General features: G+C 47.5%; 1 protein-coding gene across 1 annotated transcript in view; it reads right to left on the reverse strand.

Moving 5' to 3' along the window:
* LAG3 (lymphocyte activating 3) overlaps positions 1 to 17,389 on the reverse strand; it is a 48,883-nt gene extending 31,494 nt beyond the window's left edge. The window contains exons 1-3 of the mRNA XM_077467112.1: positions 16,890 to 17,389; positions 10,433 to 10,565; positions 8,456 to 8,664 (exon numbers count right to left, since the gene is read on the reverse strand). Of these exons, the coding sequence (XP_077323238.1) occupies positions 8,456 to 8,664; positions 10,433 to 10,565; positions 16,890 to 16,938 (391 nt within the window). The 5' untranslated portion in view covers positions 16,939 to 17,389. The remainder of the gene's footprint in view (positions 1 to 8,455; positions 8,665 to 10,432; positions 10,566 to 16,889) is intronic.
* Between the last annotated feature and the right edge of the window lie 9,042 nt (positions 17,390 to 26,431).

The following is a 26,431-nucleotide window of genomic DNA, read 5'->3' on the forward strand; positions in this document are numbered from 1 at the left end:
AAGGGTCTATAATTGTATTTTATATGATGGAGACAGAAAATCAACCAAAAATCCAGAAATAACACACAATACAAATGTTATAAATGGAGTTCAGTGAGTAAAATAAGTATTTGATCCCCTTAGTAGTTGGTGGAGAAACCCTTGTTGGTGATCACAGAGGTCAGACGTTTCTTGTAGGTGGTGATGAGGTTTCCACATCTCAGGAGGGATTTTCTCCTCTCTTCTCTACAGATCTTCTCCAAATCCTGAAGGTCTCTTGGCAACTCGAAGTTTCAGCTCCTCCATACATTTTCTATAGGATTAAGGTCTGGAGACTGGCTAGGCCACTCCATGACCTTCATGTGCTTCTTCTTGAGCCTCTCCTTTGTTGCCTTGGCGGTATGTTTTGGGTCACTGTGATGCTGGAAGACCCATCCATGACCCATCTTCAGTGTATGGATGAGGGAAGAAGGTTCTCCTCCAAGATCTTACAATACATGGTCCCTCAATGGGGCAAAGTCAGCCTGTACCTTTATCAGAGAAACAGCCCCAAAGCTTCATGTTCCCACCTCCGTGTGTGACTGTAGGGATGGTCTTCATGTTCCCACCTCCGAGTGTGACTGTAGGGATGGTGTTCATGTTTCCCCCTCCGTGTGTGACTGTAGGGATGGTGTTCTTAGGGTCATAGTCAGCATTTCTCTTCCTCCAGGAGGGGGACCTGTCCATGTGTCTTCCTGAGGAGGGGGACCTGTACATGTGTCTCCCTGAGGAGGGGGACCTGTAACATGTGTCTTCCTGAGGAGGGGGACCTGTAACATGTGTCTTCCTGAGGAGGGGGACCTGTCCATGTGTTTTTCTGAGGAGGAGGACCTGTCCATGTGTCTTTCTGAGGAGGGGGACCTGTCCATGTGTCTTCCTGAGGAGGGGGTCCTGTCCATGTGTCTTCCTGAGGAGGGGGTCCTGTCCATGTGTCTTCCTGAGGAGGAGGACCTGTACATGTGTCTTCCTGAGGAGGGGGACCTGTACATGTGTCTTCCTGAGGAGGAGGACCTGTACATGTGTCTTCCTGAGGAGGGGGACCTGTACATGTGTCTCCCTGAGGAGGGGGACCTGTACATGCGTCTTCCTGAGGAGGAGGACCTGTACATGTGTCTCCCTGAGGAGGGGGACCTGTACATGAGTCTTCCTGAGGAGGGGGACCTGTACATGTGTCTTCCTGAGGAGGGGGTCCTGTCCATGTGTCTTCCTGAGGAGGGGGTCCTGTCCATGTGTCTTCCTGAGGAGGAGGACCTGTACATGTGTCTTCCTGAGGAGGGGGACCTGTACATGTGTCTTCCTGAGGAGGAGGACCTGTACATGCGTCTTCCTGAGGAGGAGGACCTGTACATGTGTCTCCCTGAGGAGGGGGACCTGTACATGAGTCTTCCTGAGGAGGGGGACCTGTACATGTGTCTTCCTGAGGAGGGGGACCTGTCCATGTGTTTTTCTGAGGAGGGGGACCTGTACATGTGTCTTTCTGAGGAGGGGGACCTGTCCATGTGTTTTTCTGAGGAGGGGGACCTGTCCATGTGTTTTTCTGAGGAGGGGGACCTGTACATGTGTCTTTCTGAGGAGGGGGACCTGTCCATGTGTTTTTCTGAGGAGGGGGACCTGTACATGTGTCTTTCTGAGGAGGGGGACCTGTCCATGTGTCTTCCTGAGGAGGAGGACCTGTACATGTGTCTTCCTGAGGAGGGGGACCTGTACATGTGTCTTCCTGAGGAGGGGGACCTGTCCATGTGTCTTCCTGAGGAGGAGGACCTGTACATGTGTCTTCCTGAGGAGGAGGACCTGTACATGTGTCTCCCTGAGGAGGGGGACCTGTCCATGTGTTTTTCTGAGGAGGAGGACCTGTCCATGTGTCTTTCTGAGGAGGGGGACCTGTCCATGTGTTTTTCTGAGGAGGGGGACCTGTACATGTGTCTTTCTGAGGAGAGGGACCTGTCCATGTGTCTTCCTGAGGAGGAGGACCTGTCCATGTGTCTTTCTGAGGAGGGGGACCTGTCCATGTGTTTTTCTGAGGAGGGGGACCTGTCCATGTGTCTTTCTGAGGAGGGGGACCTGTACCTGCGTCTTCCTGAGGAGGGGGACCTGTACATGCGTCTTCCTGAGGAGGAGGACCTGTACATGTGTCTTCCTGAGGAGGGGGACCTGTACATGTGTCTTCCTGAGGAGGGGGACCTGTACACGTGTCTTCCTGAGGAGGGGGACCTGTACATGTGTCTTCCTGAGGAGGGGGACCTGTACATGTGTCTTCCTGAGGAGGGGGACCTGTACATGTGTCTTCCTGAGGAGGGGGACCTGTACACGTGTCTTCCTGAGGAGGGGGACCTGTACATGTGTCTTCCTGAGGAGGGGGACCTGTACACGTGTCTTCCTGAGGAGGGGGACCTGTACACGTGTCTTCCTGAGGAGGGGGACCTGTACATGTGTCTTCCTGAGGAGGGGGGACCTGTACATGTGTCTTCCTGAGGAGGACGACCTGTACATGTGTCTTCCTGAGGAGGGGGGCCTGTCCATGTGTCTTCCTGAGGAGGGGGACCTGTACATGTGTCTTCCTGAGGAGGGGGACCTGTCCATGTGTCTTCCTGAGGAGGAGAACCTGTACATGTGTCTTCCTGAGGAGGGGGACCTGTACATGTGACTTCCTGAGGAGGAGGACCTGTACATGTGTCTTCCTGAGGAGGAGGACCTGTACATGTGTCTTCCTGAGGAGGAGGACCTGTACATGTGTCTTCCTGAGGAGGGGGACCTGTACATGTGTCTTCCTGAGGAGGGGGACCTGTACATGTGTCTTCCTGAGGAGGAGGACCTGTACATGTGTCTTCCTGAGGAGGGGGACCTGTCCATGCGCCTTCCTGAGGAGGAGGACCTGTACATGTGTCTTCCTGAGGAGGGGGACCTGTACATGTGTCTTCCTGAGGAGGAGGACCTGTACATGTGTCTTCCTGAGGAGGAGGACCTGTACGTGTGTCTTCCTGAGGAGGAGGAGGACCTGTACATGTGTCTTCCTGAGGAGGAGGACCTGTACATGTGTCTTCCTGAGGAGGAGGACCTGTACATGTGTCTTCCTGAGGAGGAGGACCTGTACGTGTGTCTTCCTGAGGAGGAGGAGGACCTGTACATGTGTCTTCCTGAGGAGGAGGGGGACCTGTACATGTGTCTTCCTGAGGAGGGGGACCTGTACATGTGTCTTCCTGAGGAGGAGGACCTGTACATGTGTCTTCCTGAGGAGGAGGACCTGTACATGTGTCTTCCTGAGGAGGAGGAGGACCTGTACGTGTGTCTTCCTGAGGAGGAGGAGGACCTGTACATGTGTCTTCCTGAGGAGGAGGACCTGTACATTTGTCTTCCTGAGGAGGGGGACCTGTACATGTGTCTTCCTGAGGAGGAGGACCTGTACATGTGTCTTCCTGAGGAGGGGGACCTGTACATGTGTCTTCCTGAGGAGGGGGACCTGTACATGTGTCTTCCTGAGGAGGGGGACCTGTACATGTGTCTTCCTGAGGAGGGGGACCTGTCCATGTGTCTTCCTGAGGAGGGGGACCTGTACATGTGTCTTCCTGAGGAGGGGGACCTGTACATGTGTCTTCCTGAGGAGGGGGACCTGTACATGTGTCTTCCTGAGGAGGAGGACCTGTACATGTGTCTTCCTGAGGAGGGGGACCTGTACATGTGTCTTCCTGAGGAGGGGGACCTGTACATGTGTCTTCCTGAGGAGGGGGACCTGTACATGTGTCTTCCTGAGGAGGGGGACCTGTCCATGTGTCTTCCTGAGGAGGGGGACCTGTACATGTGTCTTCCTGAGGAGGGGGACCTGTACATGTGTCTTCCTGAGGAGGGGGACCTGTCCATGTGTCTTCCTGAGGAGGAGGACCTGTACATGTGTCTTCCTGAGGAGGGGGACCTGTACATGTGTCTTCCTGAGGAGGGGGACCTGTACATGTGTCTTCCTGAGGAGGGGGACCTGTACATGTGTCTTCCTGAGGAGGGGGACCTGTCCATGTGTCTTCCTGAGGAGGGGGACCTGTACATGTGTCTTCCTGAGGAGGGGGACCTGTACATGTGTCTTCCTGAGGAGGGGGACCTGTACATGTGTCTTCCTGAGGAGGGGGACCTGTACATGTGTCTTCCTGAGGAGGGGGACCTGTCCATGTGTCTTCCTGAGGAGGGGGACCTGTCCATGTGTCTTCCTGAGGAGGGGGACCTGTACATGTGTCTTCCTGAGGAGGAGGACCTGTACATGTGTCTTCCTGAGGAGGAGGACCTGTACATGTGTCTTCCTGAGGAGGGGGACCTGTACATGTGTCTTCCTGAGGAGGGGGACCTGTACATGTGTCTTCCTGAGGAGGGGGACCTGTACATGTGTCTTCCTGAGGAGGGGGACCTGTCCATGTGTCTTCCTGAGGAGGGGGACCTGTACATGTGTCTTCCTGAGGAGGGAGACCTTGCGGGGACTGCAGGATTTCAATCCATGGTGGTGTATTGTGTCACCAATGGTGTGTTTGGTGACTGGGGTCCCAACTGCCTTGAGATCCTTCACAAGCTCCTCCCATGTAGTTCTGGGCGGATCCCTCACTTTTCTCATGACCATCCTCACCCCATGAGGAGAAATCTTCCATGGAGCTCCAGACTGAGGACAATTGATGGTTATTTTGTATTTCTTCCATTTGTGAATAATCTCTCCGGCACTCGTCTCCTCTCACCAAGCTTCTTGCTGATGGTCTTGTAGCCCATTCCAGCCTTGTGCAGGTCTCCAATCTTCTCCCCGACCTCCTCTGACAGGTCTTTGCTCTTCCCCGTGATGATGAGGATTGGAGGGAAGGGATTCTGTGGACAGGAGTCTTCTATACACATAACGAGTTGTCGTTAGGAGAACCTTCTTACATTGACAGGACTGATCTGTGCACCACATGAGCCCCTACTGGAGCCAGTCTGTGGGGGGAGGGGTATTGTTGGTTGGTTGGGGATCAAATACTTATTTTACTCCATTTATAACATTTGTATTGTGTGTTTTTCCTGGATTTTTGGTTGATCTTCTGTCTCCATCATATAAAATACAATTATAGACCCTTCATTTCTATGTAAGTGGGCAAAACTTAGCCTGGCCATTCATTATACAATTTTCTTGTACAACTTTCCTTTAGATTTACCAAAACCATATAATATGAGGTGAAACCTAAAACACTTTCCATTTTGTATGTAGTCAGGCCGGCCCTTGCACTACATAGTTGAAGGTAAAGCTAAAGAAAATTGAATAAGGAGATTGTATGGTGTATGGCCAGCCCTTATACAATCTGCAGGGGAGACAATCAGTATTTTCCCCGTTGCGTATAAACTAAAAATAAAAAAAAAACAAAAAAAAATGATTTGCATAAACAAAATAGAATCAATATACACAAAAATTTATGTACTGTATGTCTATAAACAAAAAAAAACAATTTTTTTTTATATATATATATATATATATATATATATATATATATATATTTTATAATATAATATATATATATATATATATATATATTATAAAAAAAATGTTTTTTTTTTGTTTATAGACATACAGTACATACATTTTTGTGTATATTGATTCTATTTTGTTTATGCAAATATTTTTTTTTTATAAATATATATATAAATAAAATATATGTATCTAGCATAGATATATAAACATAAATATATGTATAAAAATATATATATTTATATAAACCAAAAAATATGCATGGATAAAAACTAAGTCATATACAGTATGTATATAAACAACAAAAAAAAAATCTGTATAAACAAAAAAAATATTTTTTTTTTTACGTTATCCAGATATTTATTTTTTTGTTTATACAATTTTATTTATTTTTTTGTTAATATACAGTACATTTCTATTTTATTAGTTGTTGCAGATTTTTTTTTTTTTTTTTTACATACAGTATATATTTTTTGTTTAAACAGATAGAGATATATATATATACAGATATTTATCTCTGTTTATACAAAAAATATATACTGTATGTAAAAAAAATAAAAAAATAAATCTGTAACAACTAAAATAAAATAGAAATGCACCATTATATTAACAAAAAAATATGTATTTAACCAAAAATATAAAGAAATAAATTGTATCAACAAATAAAATCTAGATATATACTGTATATATTATTCTCGTTTATATACTGTATATGTATATAAACAAAAAAACTTTTTTTTCTGCCTGAAAAATTTTCTCTTGGGTTTTTGTTTGCAATTTTTCATTTTTGTTCTTGCAGGGACCAATCACACGACGACTTTGCAGTCACATGTGTTGGCGTGACGCAGAGCCATTATTTTCTGGCGCTCCGATGGACGCGGCATTACGGTCCATCTCTGAAAATCCCCCGCGCACCACGATTGGTGAGATTGGTGAGATGCGATGCGTTGTGAAGCGCATTGAAATAAATGTTCTCCCGAACACAACGCATGTCAAGCCATGAATCTCCCCGCACGTAACGCATGGCAGGCTGCTGTGAATAGGCCTCTGTACAGCGTCATCGTGTCACATGACTCCTTCGTGTTACATTGTTTCTCCCCCTCCATACACATACAATGTATCATTTATCCTCCAATCAGAGGGGGTCCTTGGTGAGAAGTGAACCCGAGACCCCCGCACTGCGCTGCGTGTGATTATTATCTTGCAGAACGTGTTTCCCACCCTCGTCTATTCCCCCCCCCCCCTTTACATTTTCTCTTTATTTCCTTGACATAAGGGAAACTGTGAAGCACCCCCCCACCCCCGCCATCAGGGACCCCCGTCCCCTGCCAGGTCTTTCATGTCTCACGCAGTTTGCGCAATCCCCCCATCCCCCCCCATGTGAGTCAGTGGAGCCCCCAACACACATCCGACAATAACAGGATGTATGGGGGGTGTCTTATCTGGTGCTATTATTATCGGTGACTAGTATAGCACCAACCCAGGCCGTGGTGATGTAGTGCAGATGGTGCAGATGGTGGAGATGAGTGTAGAGGATGGTGGAGGGGCCGGGTGGCTCAGTGTTTCCAGTGTAACATGCGTTTTCCCCCGGCTGCTTTCACTATCGGATGAATCCCGTACATCCCACAGTAATGTGCCCCTGCCCACTGAGCCAGCTGTCACCGCCGTGCGCCATGGCACCGTCTATATATAACTCATACAAAGGGTCAGCCCACCCACCTGTCATATGTCAGCGCTCCGTATCTGAAGGTGAGGGGCTCAGTCACACCAGACGCATCACAAGCTCCTCACACACTTCCAATTTTATTTTTATCATTTGATTAAAAGTTACACTCCATCCAAATCTCTGCACTGCCATGCCCTGCCTAGCAACGCCATGGAGTGACCTGCCGTGCCCTGCCTAGCAACGCCTTGCCTGCCTAGCAACGCCATGAGGTGACCTGCAGTGCCCTGCCTAACAATGCCATGCCTGCCTAGCAACGCCATGCGGTGACCTGCCGTGCCCTGCCTAGCAACGCCATGCCGTGACCTGCAGTGCCCTGCCTAGCAATGCCATGCCTGCCTAGCAACGCCATGGAGTGACCTGCAGTGCTCTGCCTAGCAACGCCATGCGGTGACCTGTAGTGCCCTGCCTAGCAACGCCATGGAGTGACCTGCTGTGCCCTGCCTAGCAACGCCATGCCTGCCTAGCAACGCCATGCCGTGACCTGCAGTGCCCTGCCTAACAATGCCATGCCTGCCTAGCAACGCCATGCGGTGACCTGCGGTGACCTGCCGTGCCCTGCCTAGCAACGCCATGCCGTGACCTGCAGTGCCCTGCCTAGCAACGCCATGCCTGCCTAGCAACGCCATGCAGTGACCTGCAGTGCCCTGCCTAGCAATGCCATGCCTGCCTAGCAACGCCATGGAGTGACCTGCCGTGCCCTGCCTAGCAACGCCATGCCTGCCTAGCTAAGCCATGCAGTGACCTGCAGTGCTCTGCCTAGCAACGCCATGCGCTGACCTGTAGTGCCCTGCCTAGCAACGCCATGGAGTGACCTGCTGTGCCCTGCCTAGCAACGCCATGCCTGCCTAGCAATGCCATGGAGTGACCTGCCGTGCCCTGCCTAGCAACGCCATGCCTGCCTAGCAACGCCATGCCGTGACCTGCAGTGCCCTGCCTAGCAACGGGATCCCCTCCCTCTCTTTCTCAAGCTCCAAACATGGAAGGAATGTCCATATCAGCTGTGACCCTGGAATGTATATACCAGGTGTGACTCCGGAATGAATGTATATACCAGCTGTGACCCCGGAATGTCCATACCAGGTGTGACCCCGGAATGTCCATACCAGCTGTGACCCCGGAAATGTCCATACCAGCTGTGACCCGGAAATGTCCATACAGGAGTCATTCTTACTTCTCCGAGGAAAGAGAAAGGAACCATGAAACGATTACATTTGATGAACTCATTCAGTAAATGGTGGGTGAGGACTTACCTTTCATGGTCCTCAGTGTCACCGTACACACTTGTTTGCTGTCCCCGTAGTGCGCCGTCCCCTGATATATCCCAGCATCCTCCTCTCTCACATTTTTTAGCTGCAGTGAGAACACTCCGCTCTGGAGGGCCGATTGAGGGACCGCCGCCCGGGAAATGGCCGATTGAACCGTATATGTGATGCCGCCGGGAGTCACCCTGATCACCGTCCTGATTCCAGAAAAATAAAACAATCATTGATATCACACTGAGGAATCTGGAGGAATGATCACAGGAGGTTCAAGAAACAAAAGTGTAACAGAAAATGATATCATGTAAATGAAAAAGAGCGCAAAGTGATATCAAAGGCTTTCGTTTTTTTGTTTTTTCGTTTTGTTTTTGAAATACCAAACATGTTTTACTTCCCTCCTCTGTGTAATGGTTTTGTACAGAGCAGCCCCAATCCTCCTCTTCTGGGGACCCCCGCCAGCTCTCCTGGCCCCTCCCCTCCTGCCAGGTGCCCCCAGAGCCAGCAGTTTGCTGTGTCCATTCAGACAGAGAGCCGCAGCTTGGTCCCACCCCCTCTCTCTCTCTTCATTGGCTCACTAGCTGTGATTGACAGCAGCAGGAGCCAGTAGATCCCACTGCTGTCCCAACCAATAAGGAGCGAGATTCCTTGGAGAGCCGAGGTTCTCATACACATTGCTGGATCGGGATTGGGCTCAGGTAAGTATTGGGGGGGGGGGGGCTTCACATAGAAGGCTTCCTTCTGCAAGTCCCAGTTTGACTTGAATGCCCCTCACATAGGTGTGCGCACATGGTGTGCTAGGTGTGCCTGGGCCTTTTTGTTTACTATGCTTCAGTTTGTGAATGAACAGAAAGCCGCTCAGAACAGAGCTCCGCCCACTAATTCACCATCCAGTGCAGCTGAGGCTGTAGAAAGGGGAATCTCTGGACTAAGTCCCTTTGTACACCATCCACTGCCCTACTGACACCGTCCACAGCCCTACTGACACCGTCCACTGCCCTACTGACACCGCCCACTGCCCTACTGACACCGTCCACTGCCCTACTGACACCGTCCACTGCCCTACTGACACCGTCCTCTGCCCTACTGACACCGCCCACTGCCCTACTGACACCGTCCACTGCCCTACTGACACTGTCCTCTGCTCTACTGACACCATCCACTGCTCTACTGACACCGTTCTCTGCTCTACTGACACCGTCCACTGCTCTACTGACACCGTCCACAGCCCTACTGACACCGTCCTCTGCCCTACTGACACCGTCCACTGCCCTACTGACACCGCCCACTGCCCTACTGACACCGTCCACTGCCCTACTGACACCGCCCACTGCCCTACTGACACCGCCCAACTGACACCGCCCACTGCCCTACTGACACCGCCCACTGCCCTACTGACACCGCCCACTGCCCTACTGACACCGCCCACTGCCCTACTGACACCGTCCACTGCCCTACTGACACCGTCCACAGCCCTACTGACACCGTCCACAGCCCTACTGACACCGTCTACTGCCCTACTGACATCGTCCACTGCTCTACTGACACCGTCCACTGCTCTACTGACACCGTCCACTGCTCTACTGACACCGTCCTCTGCCCTACTGACACCATCCACTGCTCTACTGACACCGTCCACTGCCCTACTGACATCGTCCACTGCTCTACTGACACCGTCCTCTGCTCTACTGACATCGTCCACTGCCCTACTGACACCGTCCACTGCTCTACTGACACCGTCCTCTGCTCTACTGACATCGTCCACTGCTCTACTGACACCGTCCACTGCCCTACTGACACCGTCCTCCAACATACTGACACCGTCCTCCGCCCTACTGACACCGTTCCCCACTCTACTGACTCCCCCAATACAAATACCCCCTAAATCACATCCAGAGAAATGGTAAATAATCCAGCGGGTGAGACAACAGGAAGCAGAAAACGAGGTGAATAATGAGAGCCGATCCTCACCTATTATATCTCTTCCAGTGTATGGAGGTTGTCGGGTATTTAGAATGATGTCCGGCTTCCAGCAAATCCCGTCTCATGTGACACGGCAGAGTGACCGTCCCACCCACAACTCCGATGGCACGATCAGCGGACACTGCGAATGGACACACAGAATGACATCACAGAATGACATCACAGAATGACATCACAGTAACCTGCTGCCCTTTTCGTTCTTGTCATGTGGCCCTTGGGGCCTCTGCAGTCACCAGTAACATCTTTGTAGTGACCTCTACCAGTCTCATGTAACACGATCCCAACATATTGTACATGTACTGCTTGGAGTTTGCATGTTCTCCCTGTGCTTGCGTGGGTTTCCTCCGACATGCTGGGAGGTAATTGGCTCCTGTCTAGGTTGGCCCTGGTATGTGTATGAATGTGAGTTAGGGACCTTAGATTGTAAGCTCCTGAGGGCAGAGACTGGTGTAAGTAATAAATATATGTAAAGCACTGTGTAAATTGATGTCGCTATAAAACCTTCCCTTATATTACCTGTAATAAATAAATAATACTATTAATAAATTCACCATAAAATGTGGCCCTTTGGGGGTGTCAGGAGCCACAGGGGAACCTTGTAACTAGACAACCACCGATCGTAAATATCAAAACTCTAATCTCTGATCCTCTCCTCCCTGGAAATGATTTTATGAACTACTATTCATTGAGCGGGTGTACACGGGTGGTCCGGTGTTGAGGTGGGTCATACGCATTCAATATAGAGTTTGCAAGTAGAGAATATTGTCTGTTGATCTAGTAGGTAACTCAATTGTGTTTGTAAATGATGATTTCTCTCTTGTAGATGAGTACTATTTGGTCTTTTTAGGTCCTGATGAAGTATAGATTTGGTGAAATGTGTTGGATTATGAGGATCAATCATATTAGTACTCTATCCTCTCTTGCTAGTTTACTCTTTGTAATATACTGCCATACACAACTCCTGTTATGTAAAGAAGTAGATGGGTGCATGGGCACCAAAGTCTTTGTCTGTATAATACTCTGATACTTTTATAAAATATGTCATTTTTGATGAATATGATGTAAATTCCCTTTCTGGCCTGTATTGTCCGATATCTCTTTGGTTTGGTTGTTGTGTATACAGTTACAGAGGTTGGCCACGAGTGTCACTACAATTTCTATACTATTCATCCTCACGTTACATTTCATTCTTATTATTATGTATCATTATTATGTATTATTATTATTTTGTATCTATTATTTTGTATCATTATTTTGTACATTATTATGTATTATTATTATGTATTATTATTGTTTTGTATTATTATTATATATTATTATTTTGTATCATTATTATGTATCATTATTTTGTATCATTATTATGTATTATTATTATTTTGTATCATTATTATTATGTATCATTATTATTTTGTATCATTATTATGTATTATTATGTATCATTATTATGTATCATTATTATGTATCATTATTTTGTATCATTATTATGCATTATTATTATGTATTATTATTGTTTTGTATTATTATTATATATCATTATTTTGTATCATTATTATGCATTATTATTATGTATTATTATTATTTTGTATCATTATTATGTATCATTATTTTGTATCATTATTATGTATTTTTATTATTTTGTATCATTATTATTATGTATCATTATTATGTATTATTATTATTATGTATCATTATTATGTATCATTATTATGTATTATTATTATTATGTATCATTATTATGTATCATTATTATGTATCATTATTATTTTGTATCATTATTTTGTATCATTATTATGTATTATTATTATTATTTTGTATCATTATTATGTATTATTATATCAACTGTGCATTCAGGTTTCTTTATAGGCAGGTTTTACTTTTTTTTTTATTTTTTTTATTTATTCTATATTTTTCTCTAGGTTGAACTCAATGGACGTGGGTCTTTCTTCCACTGAAATCGTTACCTATGCAGTAGAAATTTCATGTTTTTAGGTGACATTTTACTGATTATAAAATAAAAGAACATAAAGCATCATCATTTGGAACATCAGCTTCACTCAGCATTACTATATACAGTTGTGCTCAAAAGTTGTGGAAGGCTTTGGGTATCTTTTTATATCCTTTTCCATCTTTGTAAAGTTTCATTACCTTGTTACGCAGGTCCTTTGACTGTTCTTTTCTACCTCCCCATGGCTCAGTGTCTAGTCTGCTTAGAGCATCCATGTGTAGAGATAACAAACACATCGACTATTTATACACAGACACTAATTGTGATTTAAAAAAGCCACAAATATGGGAAATTAACATTTTAATTGCCGTTTTACCCCCCCCCCCCCCCATGTGCGCCGCCTTCTGTGTCTGTAACAAGGCCAAACATTCCGGGGTACGTAAACTTTTTTTCAGGGCTACTTGGGTGATTTCTGTCATCATTATGATTTAAAAAGGATCCACAAAACAATGTGATAATAAATGTCTTCGTGTGATCGCTATCCTTAAATAAAAGACAGTTGTTTTGTTTTTTTTTTGCCACAATCGGTCCTATTTTCAATATTAATCCCAGAAATTCACAATTTCTGCCAGGGTATGCAAACTTTTGAGCACGACTGTATGTGTGTTTGTATATATATTTGGAGTCATTATTCCGCTTGACATTTTTATTTTTAATCTTTTCTTTTAAATACAATCTTCAAATCAGAAATGTCTGTATGGTATGGGTCAGGTCAGGTTTGTTTTATTATTTCTCATGTGTTACCTTTTTTCATGTTATATTATTATGATTATTATGATTATTATTATTATTATGATTATTATTATGATTATTATTATGATTATTATTATATATTTGTACATTTTTTACTTATAAGTGTGCAGAAGACAGAAGACAACAACAATTAGGTTGGATTCACATACATGCGGGGTCGGTTTCTGTAGAGTCCGGTGCGGTTTCCATTCAGCAGTTTCGGGTTTGATTCCGGCGCGAATTTTAAAACGCACCTGTACCGGACTGGGAAACGCACAGCGCACTTTTTTTAATTCGCACCGCAAACCGGCCCGCATTGTATGTGAACCGAGCTCCATTGAAAGCCGCTCTGGTTCACATGTTACGCGAATCGGATGCGGTTGAAAACGTATCCGATTTGAATGTATGTGAAACGAGCCTTAGATTTCAATAAGACTCATATCATTGTTATATTTTTATTATTATTATTATTATTTTAACATATTACTATTATTATATTAGTACTTTTATTATTTATTTTTGTCTTTTTTTTATTATTAATGGTGCTGTAATAATATTAATAATAATAATAATAACACTAACAATAGTAAAAATAGTAATAGGTTTAACAAATGTACAATAATAATAATAATAATAACATAATAATAAAAAATAAATAAATACTGATACAAATCTTATTGAAGTCTAATTGTTATTGTATTCTGTTGTACACTTATATATAAAACATTTACAAATATTTAAAAATAAAATAATAATAATAATAATAATAATAGGGAGACATTGAGGGCTGTCTAAAGTTTATGGAGCACTTACATTTTAAGCGCCTGTAGTGTCGCCCCATAAACTGCAAGCATTCCCCATTGTCTCCCCATGATCATTAAGCTCCTCTCATTATAAACTTTAAATGCCCCCCATCATGTCCCCCCCATAATCTTTATGTACCTCCCCAATTGTCTTATTCTAGTCCTTTATTTTATTTTCTATTCTATTCTTTTGTTTTCTATCCTATTGTTTTCTATTCAACCACCTTATTTTCTATTCTGTTAATAGAATAGAAAATAACAGAATAGAAAATAACAGAATAGAAAATAATAGAATAGAAACAAAAATTGAATAGAAAATAATAGAATACAATAGAAAAAAAAATGAAAATAAGGGGGTTGAATAGAAAATAATAGAATAGAAAATAAGGGGGTTGAATAGAAAATAGCAGAATAAAAAATAACAGAATAGAAAATAATAGAATAGAAAAAAATAGAATAGAAGATAATAGAAAATAAGGGGGTTGAATAGAAAATAATAGAATAGAAAATATTTTCTATTCAACCCCCTTATTTTCTATTATCTTCTATTCTATTATTTTCTATTCTGTTATTTTCTATTCTATTATTTTCTATTCAACCCCCTTATTTTCATTTTTTTTCTATTGTATTCTATTATTTTCTATTCAATTTTTGTTTCTATTCTATTATTTTCTATTCTGTTATTTTCTATTCTATTCTCTTCTGAAATTCTAATTCGATTTGAAAACTATTCTAATTCGAATTTCTTCCGAAGTTTTCTTTTTCCTTATTTCAGATTAGTTTCCATTCATTAATATTGTAATTCTGAGATTCAGGTGCATCCGAATTTCCGAATAACAAAAAAAAAATTATGATTCGGAACGAAACGAAGCGTACATTGTATCTATTAAAGAACACAAGCTCCGCCCCTTACGTAGCGCACATCAGAAGGGCGCGCATTATACGGACCACAAGCAGCGCCCGGTGGTGTGAATGAGATGTTGCTGGGCTGTCATCTGCATCCCTCGGCTTCAATTATTTCCATTCACTGACTTCATTTGCTACATAACCCAGAGGATCGCCAGACGCATATCGGTGACAGCCAAGCAACTGGCATTTTCAGGAGAGCAATGGCAGCCCCTCCCCCCCCCCCCCCGGACTTCTCATGACTTCTCTCTTTTCATTTCTCTGCGTCTGATTGGACGTCTCAAATGAACACAGGACACCCGGCTAACACAGTACAGGACAAGCCAATCAGCCAACTGCGAATTTCCTCTTAAAGGAAAACTGAGAAAGGTAGAAGAGCCGCCATCGCTAACCACTGGGAAATGCTAGTGTGCCTGGCTGTCTCTGACTTGCTCAGGATTAGGCTCCATTCACACTTGTATGACTCCAAAGTTGAGCGACTTCGGAGTGCAACTTTGGATGGAAGCGACTTTGGCCAGTGATAATGGACAACTGTCGCATGTATAGCGTTCAGGTGCGACTTTTGGGGGATTACATTGCAGTCTATGACACTCAAATCGCATTAAAGTCGGACAAAAGTAGTACAGGAACATTTTTTAAAGTCGCTTCAATTTTAAGTCTCACATATTTGAACGGTTGTCACTGAAAAACATGGGGGGGGAGGGGGGGCTTGTCGTGCATTTTTTGTGTCCAAAGTCGCATTACAAGTCGCACAAGTGAGAACAGAGCCTGAAACAGACACGAGGCGCTGGATACTGAAAGACATTAATATAGCTGGATGGCAGCTCTTCCTTCCACAAAACAGGGGGGGTGCCACGGTGGTCGGGGTGGGGGGCTGCGAGGCAGGACCACCTCAGCGGTCGGGGGGGATCTGTCAGGTAGGACCACCTCAATGGTCGGGGGGCTGTCAGGTAGGACCACCTCAGTGGTCGGGGGGCTGTCAGGTAGGACCACCTCAGTGGTCGGGGGGCTGTCAGGTAGGACCACCTCAATGGTCGGGGGGCTGTCAGGTAGGACCACCTCAGCGGTTGGGGAGGGATCTGTCAGATAGGATCACCTTAGTGGTCGGGGGGGGGCTGTCAGGTAGGACCACCTCAGCGATCGGGGGGGCTGTCAGGTAGGACCACCTCAGCGGTCGGGGGGGCTGTCAGGTAGGACCACCTTAGCGGTCGGGGGGGGATCTATCAGATAGGACCACCTTAGTGGTCGGGGGGGCTGTCAGGTAGGACCACCTCAGCGGTCGGGGGGGCTGTCAGGTAGGACCACCTTAGCGGTCGGGGGGGCTGTCAGGTAGGACCACCTCAGCGGTTGGGGGAGGATCTGTCAGATAGGATCACCTTAGTGGTCGGGGGGGCTGTCAGGTAGGACCACCTTAGCGGTCGGGGGGGCTGTCAGGTAGGACCACCTCAGCGGTCGGGGGGGCTGTCAGGTAGGACCACCTCAGCGGTCGGGGGGGCTGTCAGGTAGGACCACCTTAATGGTCGGGGGGGGATCTATCAGATAGGACCACCTCAGCGGTCGGGAAAGGGGGGTCTCTTTGGCTCTGACAGACATGGGCTGCGATCAGAACTCCTCATTTACATACAACCTTCAATATTTTAGAAACTACTGAAGCTGCTGGATCCCCATGACAGCCAGAAAACAGGTATTTTCAGACTGGGGGGGGGGGGGTCAGCGATGAAACTCCCCACATGCACCCCCTGCGTACAATCGATCCCCCGTCTTCAATCATAACCCCAAAACAAAGGTAGAAAGGGGCAGCGAATGTCACTTTCTCGGGGGGTGAATCAATCCCTTTCATGTAAAACTCACACCTGGAAGATTCACCTGCAGAGAATGTTTGCTGAATGTCGGATTGATTGCTAATCTGTATTTCCTATCATAGAGGCAAGCATGCTGCTACAGGGAGCACAGACAGTTCTCATTGCAGAAAATGATCCCAAGCCCCCCTCCTTCTTACCTGTCCAGAGGGCAGAGAGCAGGAAGAGAGCAGCTGTGTCCAGGTTCATGTTGTCTGTCCAGGTGTGACCCGTCTCCCCGGTATATATATATATACGGGTGTCACACGTCACCTGAGCAATGTGCTGACTGCCTTCCCGCAGCTGACAAGTGACACTCCGCCAGAGACTGGAAAATCTACATCTGCTGCTCACACATGTCACCGACTGCCCCGGAAAATGTGAGAAAGATGTTTACTAGATAGAGACATCGCCTACGGGGGACCCCAGCCAACCCAGGGACTACAACCCTCAGCAGGGTCACCCAGTGCAGTGCCTACAGCACAGAGACTACAACCCCCAGCAGGGTCACCCAGTGCAGTGCCTACAGCACAGAGACTACAATCCCCAGCAGGGTCACCCAGTGCAGTGCCTACAGCACAGAGACTACAACCCCCAGCAGGGTCACCCAGTGCAGTGCCTACAGCACAGAGACTACAACCCCCAGCAGTGTCACCCAGTGCAGTGTCTACAGCCCAGGGGCTACAACCCTCAGCAGTGTCACCCAGTGCAGGGACTACAACCCCCAGCAGTGTCACCCAGTGCAGTGCCTACAGCCCAGGGACTACAATCCTCAGCAGGGTCACCCAGTGCAGTGCCTACAGCACAGAGACTTAAACTCCCAGCATTGTCACCCAGTGCAGTGCATACAGCCCAGGGACTACTACCCCCAGCAGTATCACCCAGTGCAGTGCCTACAGCCAAGAGACTTCCACTCCCAGCAGGGCCATCCAGTGCAGTACCTACTGCACAGAGACTACAACCCCCAGCAGTATCACCCAGTGCAGTGCCTACAGCCCAGGAACTACAACCCCCAGCCGTATTACCCAGTGCAATGCCTACAGCCCAGAGATTACAACCCCCAGCAGTATCACCCAGTGCAGTGCCTACAGCCCAGGGACTACAACCCCCAGCAGTGTCACCCAGTGCAGTGCCTACAGAACAGGGACTACTACTCCCAGCAGTGTCACCCAGTGCAGTGCGTACAGCCCAGGGACTACAACCCCCAGCAGTATCACCCAGTGCAATGCCTACAGCCCAGAGACTACAACCCTTAGCAGTGTCACCCAGTGCAATGCCTACAGCCCAGAGACTACAACTCCCAGCAGTATCACCCAGTGCAATGACTACAGCCCAGAGACTAAAACCCTTAGCAGTATCACCCAGTGCAATGCATACAGCACAGAGACTACAACCCCCAGCAGTGTCACCCAGTGCAGTGCCTACAGCCCAGGGACTACAATCCTCAGCAGGGTCACCCAGTGCAGTGCCTACAGCACAGAGACTAAAACTCCCAGCATTGTCACCCAGTGCAGTGCATACAGCCCAGGGACTACTACCCCAGCAGTATCACCCAGTGCAGTGCCTACAGCCAAGAGACTTCCACTCCCAGCAGGGCCATCCAGTGCAGTACCTACAGCACAGAGACTACAACCCCCAGCAGTGTCACCCAGTGAAGTGCCTACAGCCCAGGGACTACAACCCTCAGCAGGGTCACCCAGTGCAGTGCCTACACCACAGAGACTAAAACTCCCAGCATTGTCACCCAGTGCAGTGCATACAGCCCAGGGACTACTACCCCCAGCAGTATCACCCAGTGCAGTGCCTACAGCCCAGGAACTACAACCCCCAGCAGTATTACCCAGTGCAATGCCTACAGCCCAGAGATTACAACCCCCAGCAGTATCACCCAGTGCAGTGCCTACAGCCCAGGGACTACAACCCCCAGCAGTGTCACCCAGTGCAGTGCCTACAGAACAGGGACTACTACTCCCAGCAGTGTCACCCAGTGCAGTGCCTACAGCCCAGGGACTACAACCCCCAGCAGTGTCACCCAGTGCAGTGCCTACAGAACAGGGACTACTACTCCCAGCAGTGTCACCCAGTGCAGTGCCTACAGCCCAGGGACTACAACCCCCAGCAGTGTCACCCAGTGCAGTGCCTACAGCCCAGGGACTACAACCCCCAGCAGTATCACCCAGTGCAATGCCTACAGCCCAGAGACTACAACCCCCAGCAGTGTCACCCAGTGCAATGCCTACAGCCCAGAGACTACAACTCCCAGCAGTATCACCCAGTGCAATGACTACAGCCCAGAGACTACAACCCTTAGCAGTATCACCCAGTGCAACATACAGCACAGAGACTACAACCCCCAGCAGTGTCACCCAGTGCAATGCCTACAGCACAGGGACTACAGCCCCCCCCCCCAGTATCACCCAGTGCAATGCCTACAGCCCAGGGACTACAACTCCCAGCAGTGTCACCCAGTGCAATGCCTACAGCCCAGAGACTACAACTCCCAGCAGTATCACCCAGTGCAATGACTACAGCCCAGAGACTACAACCCTTAGCAGTATCACCCAGTGCAGTGCCTACAGCACAGAGACTACAACCCCCAGCAGTGTCACCCAGTGAAATGCCTACAGCCCAGGGACTACAACCCTCAGCAGGGTCACCCAGTGCAGTGCCTACAGCACAGAGACTAAAACTCCCAGCATTGTCACCCAGTGCAGTGCATACAGCCCAGGGACTACTACCCCCAGCAGTATCACCCAGTGCAGTGCCTACAGCCCAGGAACTACAACCCCCAGCAGTATTACCCAGTGCAATGCCTACAGCCCAGAGATTACAACCCCCAGCAGTATCACCCAGTGCAGTGCCTACAGCCCAGGGACTACAACCCCCAGCAGTGTCACCCAGTGCAGTGCCTACAGAACAGGGACTACTACTCCCAGCAGTGTCACCCAGTGCAGTGCCTACAGCCCAGGGACTACAACCCCCAGCAGTATCACCCAGTGCAATGCCTACAGCCCAGAGACTACAACCCTCAGCAGTATCACCCAGTGCAATTCCTACAGCCCAGAGACTACAACCCCCAGCAGTGTCACCCAGTGCAGTGCCTACAGCCCAGGGACTACAACCCCCAGCAGTATCTCCCAGTGCAATGCCTACAGCCCAGAGACTACAACTCCCAGCAGTATCACCCAGTGCAATGACTACAGCCCAGAGACTACAACCCTTAGCAGTATCACCCAGTGCAATGCATACAGCCCAGAGACTACAACCCTTAGCAGTATCACCCAGTGCAATGCCTACAGCACAGGGACTACAGCCCCCCCCCCCCCCCCCCAGTATCACCCAGTGCAATGCCTACAGCCCAGGGACTACAACTCCCAGCAGTGTCACCCAGTGCAATGCCTACAGCACAGAGACTACAACCCTTAGCAGTATCACCCAGTGCAGTGCCTACAGCCCAGAGACTACAACTCCCAGCAGTATCACCCAGTGCAATGACTACAGCCCAGAGACTACAACCCTTAGCAGTATCACCCAGTGCAGTGCCTACAGCCCAGAGACTACAACCCCCAGCAGTGTCACCCAGTGGAATGCCTACAGCCCAGGGACTACAACCCCCCCCCCCCCAGTATCACCCAGTGCAGTGCCTACAGCCCAGAGACTACAACTCCCAGCAGTGTCACCCAGTGCAATGCCTACAGCCCAGGGACTACAACCCCCAGCAGTATCACGCAGTGCCTACAGCACAGGGACTACAACTCCTAGCAGTGTCATCCAATAATCCAAATGAGTGACTCAGAAAGGACTGCAAATAATAATAGTGAGACGACGCACACGGCGCCAACCTCCGTCTTCACACCAAATCCATCAAAAGAACAGCGTGGGAAAAGTGAGGAATTTCCCAGCATCCCTCAGTCCTCCCCCTCCCCCCCTATTATAACCATTCTCTGAGGGGCCGCAGTGTTTGGAGAACTTTCCTCCCCTAAACCCGAAGACTACAGAAGACTTTGGGGTCTTTTATACAAAATTTCTGCATTCCCAACACATTTTGTCTGTAATTTCTCTAATAGATGAATTCCCATGTCCATCCACGCCCTCTAGTGGCCAAAATATAGTACAGCGCTCTGATATTGTGTTTTGCCACCAGAGGGAGCCGATAGACACAGAAATCAAAGCGGAGATCAACTTCATTTGAGCCCCACAAATCATGAAACACTGTTTAATTCATTTTTAATATTCAAAGCAAACTCCCCCATCCATCCGTCCATCCATCCATCAATGTCACCATCCATCCATCCATCCATCAATGTGACCATCCATCCATCAATGTCACCATCCATCCATCCATCCATGTCACCATCCATCCATCCATCAATGTCACCATCCATCTATCAATGTCACCATCCATCTATCAATGTCACCATCCAACCACCCATGTCTCCATCCATCCATCCATCCATCCATGTCACCATCCATCCATCCATCCATCCATCAATGTGACCATCCATCCATCCATCCATCAATGTGACCATCCATCCATGTCTCCATCCATCCATCAATGTCACCATCCATCCATCCATCCATCCATCCATGTCACCATCCATCCATCAATGTCACCATCCATCCATCAATGTCACCATCCATCCATCCATCCATCCATCCATGTCACCATCCATCCATCAATGTCACCATCCATCCATCCATCCATCCATCCATGTCACCATCCATCCATCAATGTCACCATCCATCTATCAATGTCACCATCCATCTATCAATGTCACCATCCAACCACCCATGTCTCCATCCATCCATCCATCCATCCATCAATGTCACCATCCAACCACCCATGTCTCCATCCATCCATCCATCCATCCATCAATGTCACCATCCAACCACCCATGTCTCCATCCATCCATCCATCCATCAATGTCACCATCCATCCACCCATGTCTCCATCCATTCATCCATCCATGTCACCATCCATCCATCCATGTCTCCATCCAACCACCCATGTCTCCATCCATCCATCCATCCATGTCTCCATCCATCCACCCATCCATGTCACCATCCATCCATCCATCCATCCATCCATCCGTGTCTCCATCCATCCACCCATCCATGTCACCATCCATCCATCCATCCATCCATGTCTACATCCATCCATCCATCCATGTCTCCATCCATCCATGTCACCATCCATCCACCCATCAATGTCTCCTTCCATCCATCCATCCATGTCTCCATCCATCCACCCATCCATGTCACCATCCATCCATCCATCCATGTCTCCATCCATCCACCCATCCATGTCACCATCCATCCATCCATCCATCCATCCATGTCTACATCCATCCATCCATCCATCCATGTCTCCATCCATCCATCCATCCATCCATCCATCCATGTCACCATCCATCCATCCATCAATGTCACCATCCATCCATCCATCAATGTCACCATCCATCTATCAATGTCACCATCCATCTATCAATGTCACCATCCAACCACCCATGTCTCCATCCATCCATCCATCCATCCATCCATGTCACCATCCATCCATCCATCCATCAATGTGACCATCCATCCATCCATCCATCAATGTGACCATCCATCCATGTCTCCATCCATCCATCCATCCATGTCACCATCCATCCATCCATCAATGTCACCATCCATCCATCAATGTCACCATCCATCCATCCATCCATGTCACCATCCATCCATCCATCAATGTCACCATCCATCTATCAATGTCACCATCCAACCACCCATGTCTCCATCCATCCATCCATCCATCCATCAATGTCACCATCCAACCACCCATGTCTCCATCCATCCATCAATGTCACCATCCAACCACCCATGTCTCCATCCATCCATCCATCCATCAATGTCACCATCCATCCACCCATCCATGTCACCATCCATCCATCCATCCATGTCTCCATCCAACCACCCATGTCTCCATCCATCCATCCATCCATGTCTCCATCCATCCACCCATCCATGTCACCATCCATCCATCCATCCATCCATCCGTGTCTCCATCCATCCACCCATCCATGTCACCATCCATCCATCCATCCATCCATGTCTACATCCATCCATCCATCCATGTCTCCATCCATCCACCCATCAATGTCTCCTTCCATCCATCCATCCATGTCTCCATCCATCCATCCATCCATGTCACCATCCATCCATCCATCAATGTCACCATCCATCCACCCATCCATGTCACCATCCATCCATCCATCCATCCATCCATGTCTACATCCATCCATCCACCCATCCATGTCACCATCCATCCATCCATCCATGTCTCCATCCATCCACCCATCCATGTCACCATCCATCCATCCATCCATCCATCCATGTCTACATCCATCCATCCATCCATGTCTCCATCCATCCATCCATCCATCCATCCATGTCACCATCCATCCATCCATCAATGTCACCATCCATCCATCCATCAATGTCACCATCCATCTATCAATGTCACCATCCATCTATCAATGTCACCATCCATCTATCAATGTCACCATCCAACCACCCATGTCTCCATCCATCCATCCATCCATCCATGTCACCATCCATCCATCCATCCATCCATCCATCAATGTGACCATCCATCCATCCATCCATCAATGTGACCATCCATCCATGTCTCCATCCATCCATCAATGTCACCATCCATCCATCCATCCATCCATGTCACCATCCATCCATCCATCAATGTCACCATCCATCCATCCATCAATGTCACCATCCATCTATCAATGTCACCATCCAACCACCCATGTCTCCATCCATTCATCCATCCATGTCACCATCCATCCATCCATGTCTCCATCCATTCATCCATCCATGTCACCATCCATCCATCCATGTCTCCATCCAACCACCCATGTCTCCATCCATCCATCCATCCATGTCTCCATCCATCCACCCATCCATGTCACCATCCATCCATCCATCCATCCATCCATCCGTGTCTCCATCCATCCACCCATCCATGTCACCATCCATCCATCCAACCACCCATGTCTCCATCCATCCATCCATCCATCCATCAATGTCACCATCCAACCACCCATGTCTCCATCCATCCATCCATCCATCAATGTCACCATCCATCCACCCATGTCTCCATCCATTCATCCATCCATGTCACCATCCATCCATCCATGTCTCCATCCAACCACCCATGTCTCCATCCATCCATCCATGTCTCCATCCATCCACCCATCCATGTCACCATCCATCCATCCATCCATCCATCCATCCATCCGTGTCTCCATCCATCCACCCATCCATGTCACCATCCATCCATCCATCCATGTCTCCATCCATCCACCCATCCATGTCACCATCCATCCATCCATCCATCCATGTCTACATCCATCCATCCATCCATGTCTCCATCCATCCATCCATCCATCCATCAATGTCTCCTTCCATCCATCCATCCATCAATGTGACCATCCATCCATGTCTCCATCCATCCATCCATGTCACCATCCATCCATCCATCCATCCATGTCTACATCCATCCACCCATCAATGTCTCCTTCCATCCATCCATCCATCAATGTGACCATCCATCCATTCATCCATCCATGTTTTCATCCATCCATGTCTCCATCCATCTATCCATGTCACCATCCATTCATCCATCCATGTCTCCATCCAACCATACATATCTCCATCCATCCATCCATGTCACCATCCATTCATCCATCCATGTCTCCATCCATCCATCCATCAATGTCACCATCCATCCATTCATCCATCCATGTCTCCATCCATCCATCCATCAATGTGACCATCCATCCATTCATCCATCCATGTTTTCATCCATCCATGTCTCCATCCATCTATCCATGTCACCATCCATTCATCCATCCATGTCTCCATCCAACCATACATATCTCCATCCATCCATCCATGTCACCATCCATTCATCCATCCATGTCTCCATCCATCCATCCATCAATGTCACCATCCATCCATCCATCCATCAATGTCACCATCCATCCATCCATCCATCCATCAATGTCACCATCCATCCATCTATGTCACCATCCATCCATGTCTCCATCCAACCATCCCTCCATGTCTCAATCCATCCACCCATCCATGTCACCATCCATCCATCCACCCATCCATGTCACCATCCATCCATGTCTCCATCCATCCATGTCTCCATCCACCCATCCATATCTCCATCCATCCATGTCACCATCCATCCATCCATCCATCCTTGTCTCCATCCATCCATGTCACCATCCATCCATCCATATCTCCATCCATCCATGTCACCATCCATCCATCCATCCATCCTTGTCTCCATCCATCCATCCATGTTTTCATCCATGTCTCCATCCATCCATCCATGTCACCATCCATCCATCCATGTCTCCATCCACCCAACCATCCATGTTTTCACCCATCCATGTCTCCACCCATCCATCCACGTCACCATCCATTCATCCATCCATCCATGTCTCTATCCATCCATCCATTTCCCCATCCATGCATCCATGTCTCCATCCATCCATGTTTTTATCCATCCATCCATCCATGTCTCCATCCATCCATGTTTTCATCCATCCATCCATGTCTCCATCCATCCATGTCTCCATCCATCCATGTCTCCATCCATCCATCCATATCCCCATCCATGCATCCATGTCTCCATCCATCCATGTTTTTATCCATCCATCCATCCATGTCTCCATCCATCCATGTTTTCATCCATCCATCCATGTCTCCATCCATCCATGTCTCCATCCATCCATGTTTTCATCCATCCATCCATATCCCCATCCATGCATCCATGTCTCCATCCATCCATGTTTTCATCCATGCATCCATGTCTCCATCCATCCATCCATATCTCCATCCATCCATGTTTTCATCCATCCATGTCTCCATCCATCCATCCATGTCTCCATCCATCCATCCATCCATCCATGTCTCCATCCACCCATCCATGTCTCCATCCATCCATCCATATCTCCATCCATCCATGTTTTCATCCATCCATGTCTCCATCCATCCATCCATGTCACCATCCATTCATCCATCCATGTCTCTATCCATCCATCCATGTCTCTATCCATCCATCCATTTAGGCCCCTGAAGCCTCACATCCTTGTTAAAGAGGTATTTCGTTTCCTGATGTCTCACCTCTTTCTACAAAAGGTCTTTTAGACCCCTGATGTCTCCCTTCTTTCTAAAAAAAAAAGCAATTTTAGGCCCCTGATTTCTCACCTCTTTCTTAAAAAGGTATTTTAGATCCCTGATGTCTTATCCCTTTCTAAAAAAAAAGTTATTTTAGGCATCTGAAGCCTCACCTCCTTGATAAAGAAGTGTTTAGTTTCACTGATGTCTCACTTCTTTGTACAAAAGGTATTTTAGGCCCCTGATGTCCCCCCTCTTTATAAAAAAGGTATTTTAGGCCCATAATGTCTCCCTTCTTTCTAAAAAAAATATATTTTCGGCCCCTGATGGTTCACCTCTTTCTACAAAAGGTATTTTAGGCCCCTGATGTCTCCCCCCTTTAAAAAAGGGTATTTTAGGCCCCTGATGTCTCACCTCTTACTTAAAAAGGTCTTTTAGACCCCTGATGTCTCACCTCTTTCTTAAAAAAAAGTTATTTCAGGCCCCTGAAGCCTCACATCATTGTTAAAGAGGTATT

Source organism: Lithobates pipiens, unplaced genomic scaffold (genome assembly GCF_037356315.1).
Source record: "Lithobates pipiens isolate NorthernLeopardFrog02 unplaced genomic scaffold, aLitPip1_a1.2 Scaffold_47, whole genome shotgun sequence".
Taxonomy (NCBI): Eukaryota; Metazoa; Chordata; class Amphibia; order Anura; family Ranidae; genus Lithobates; species Lithobates pipiens.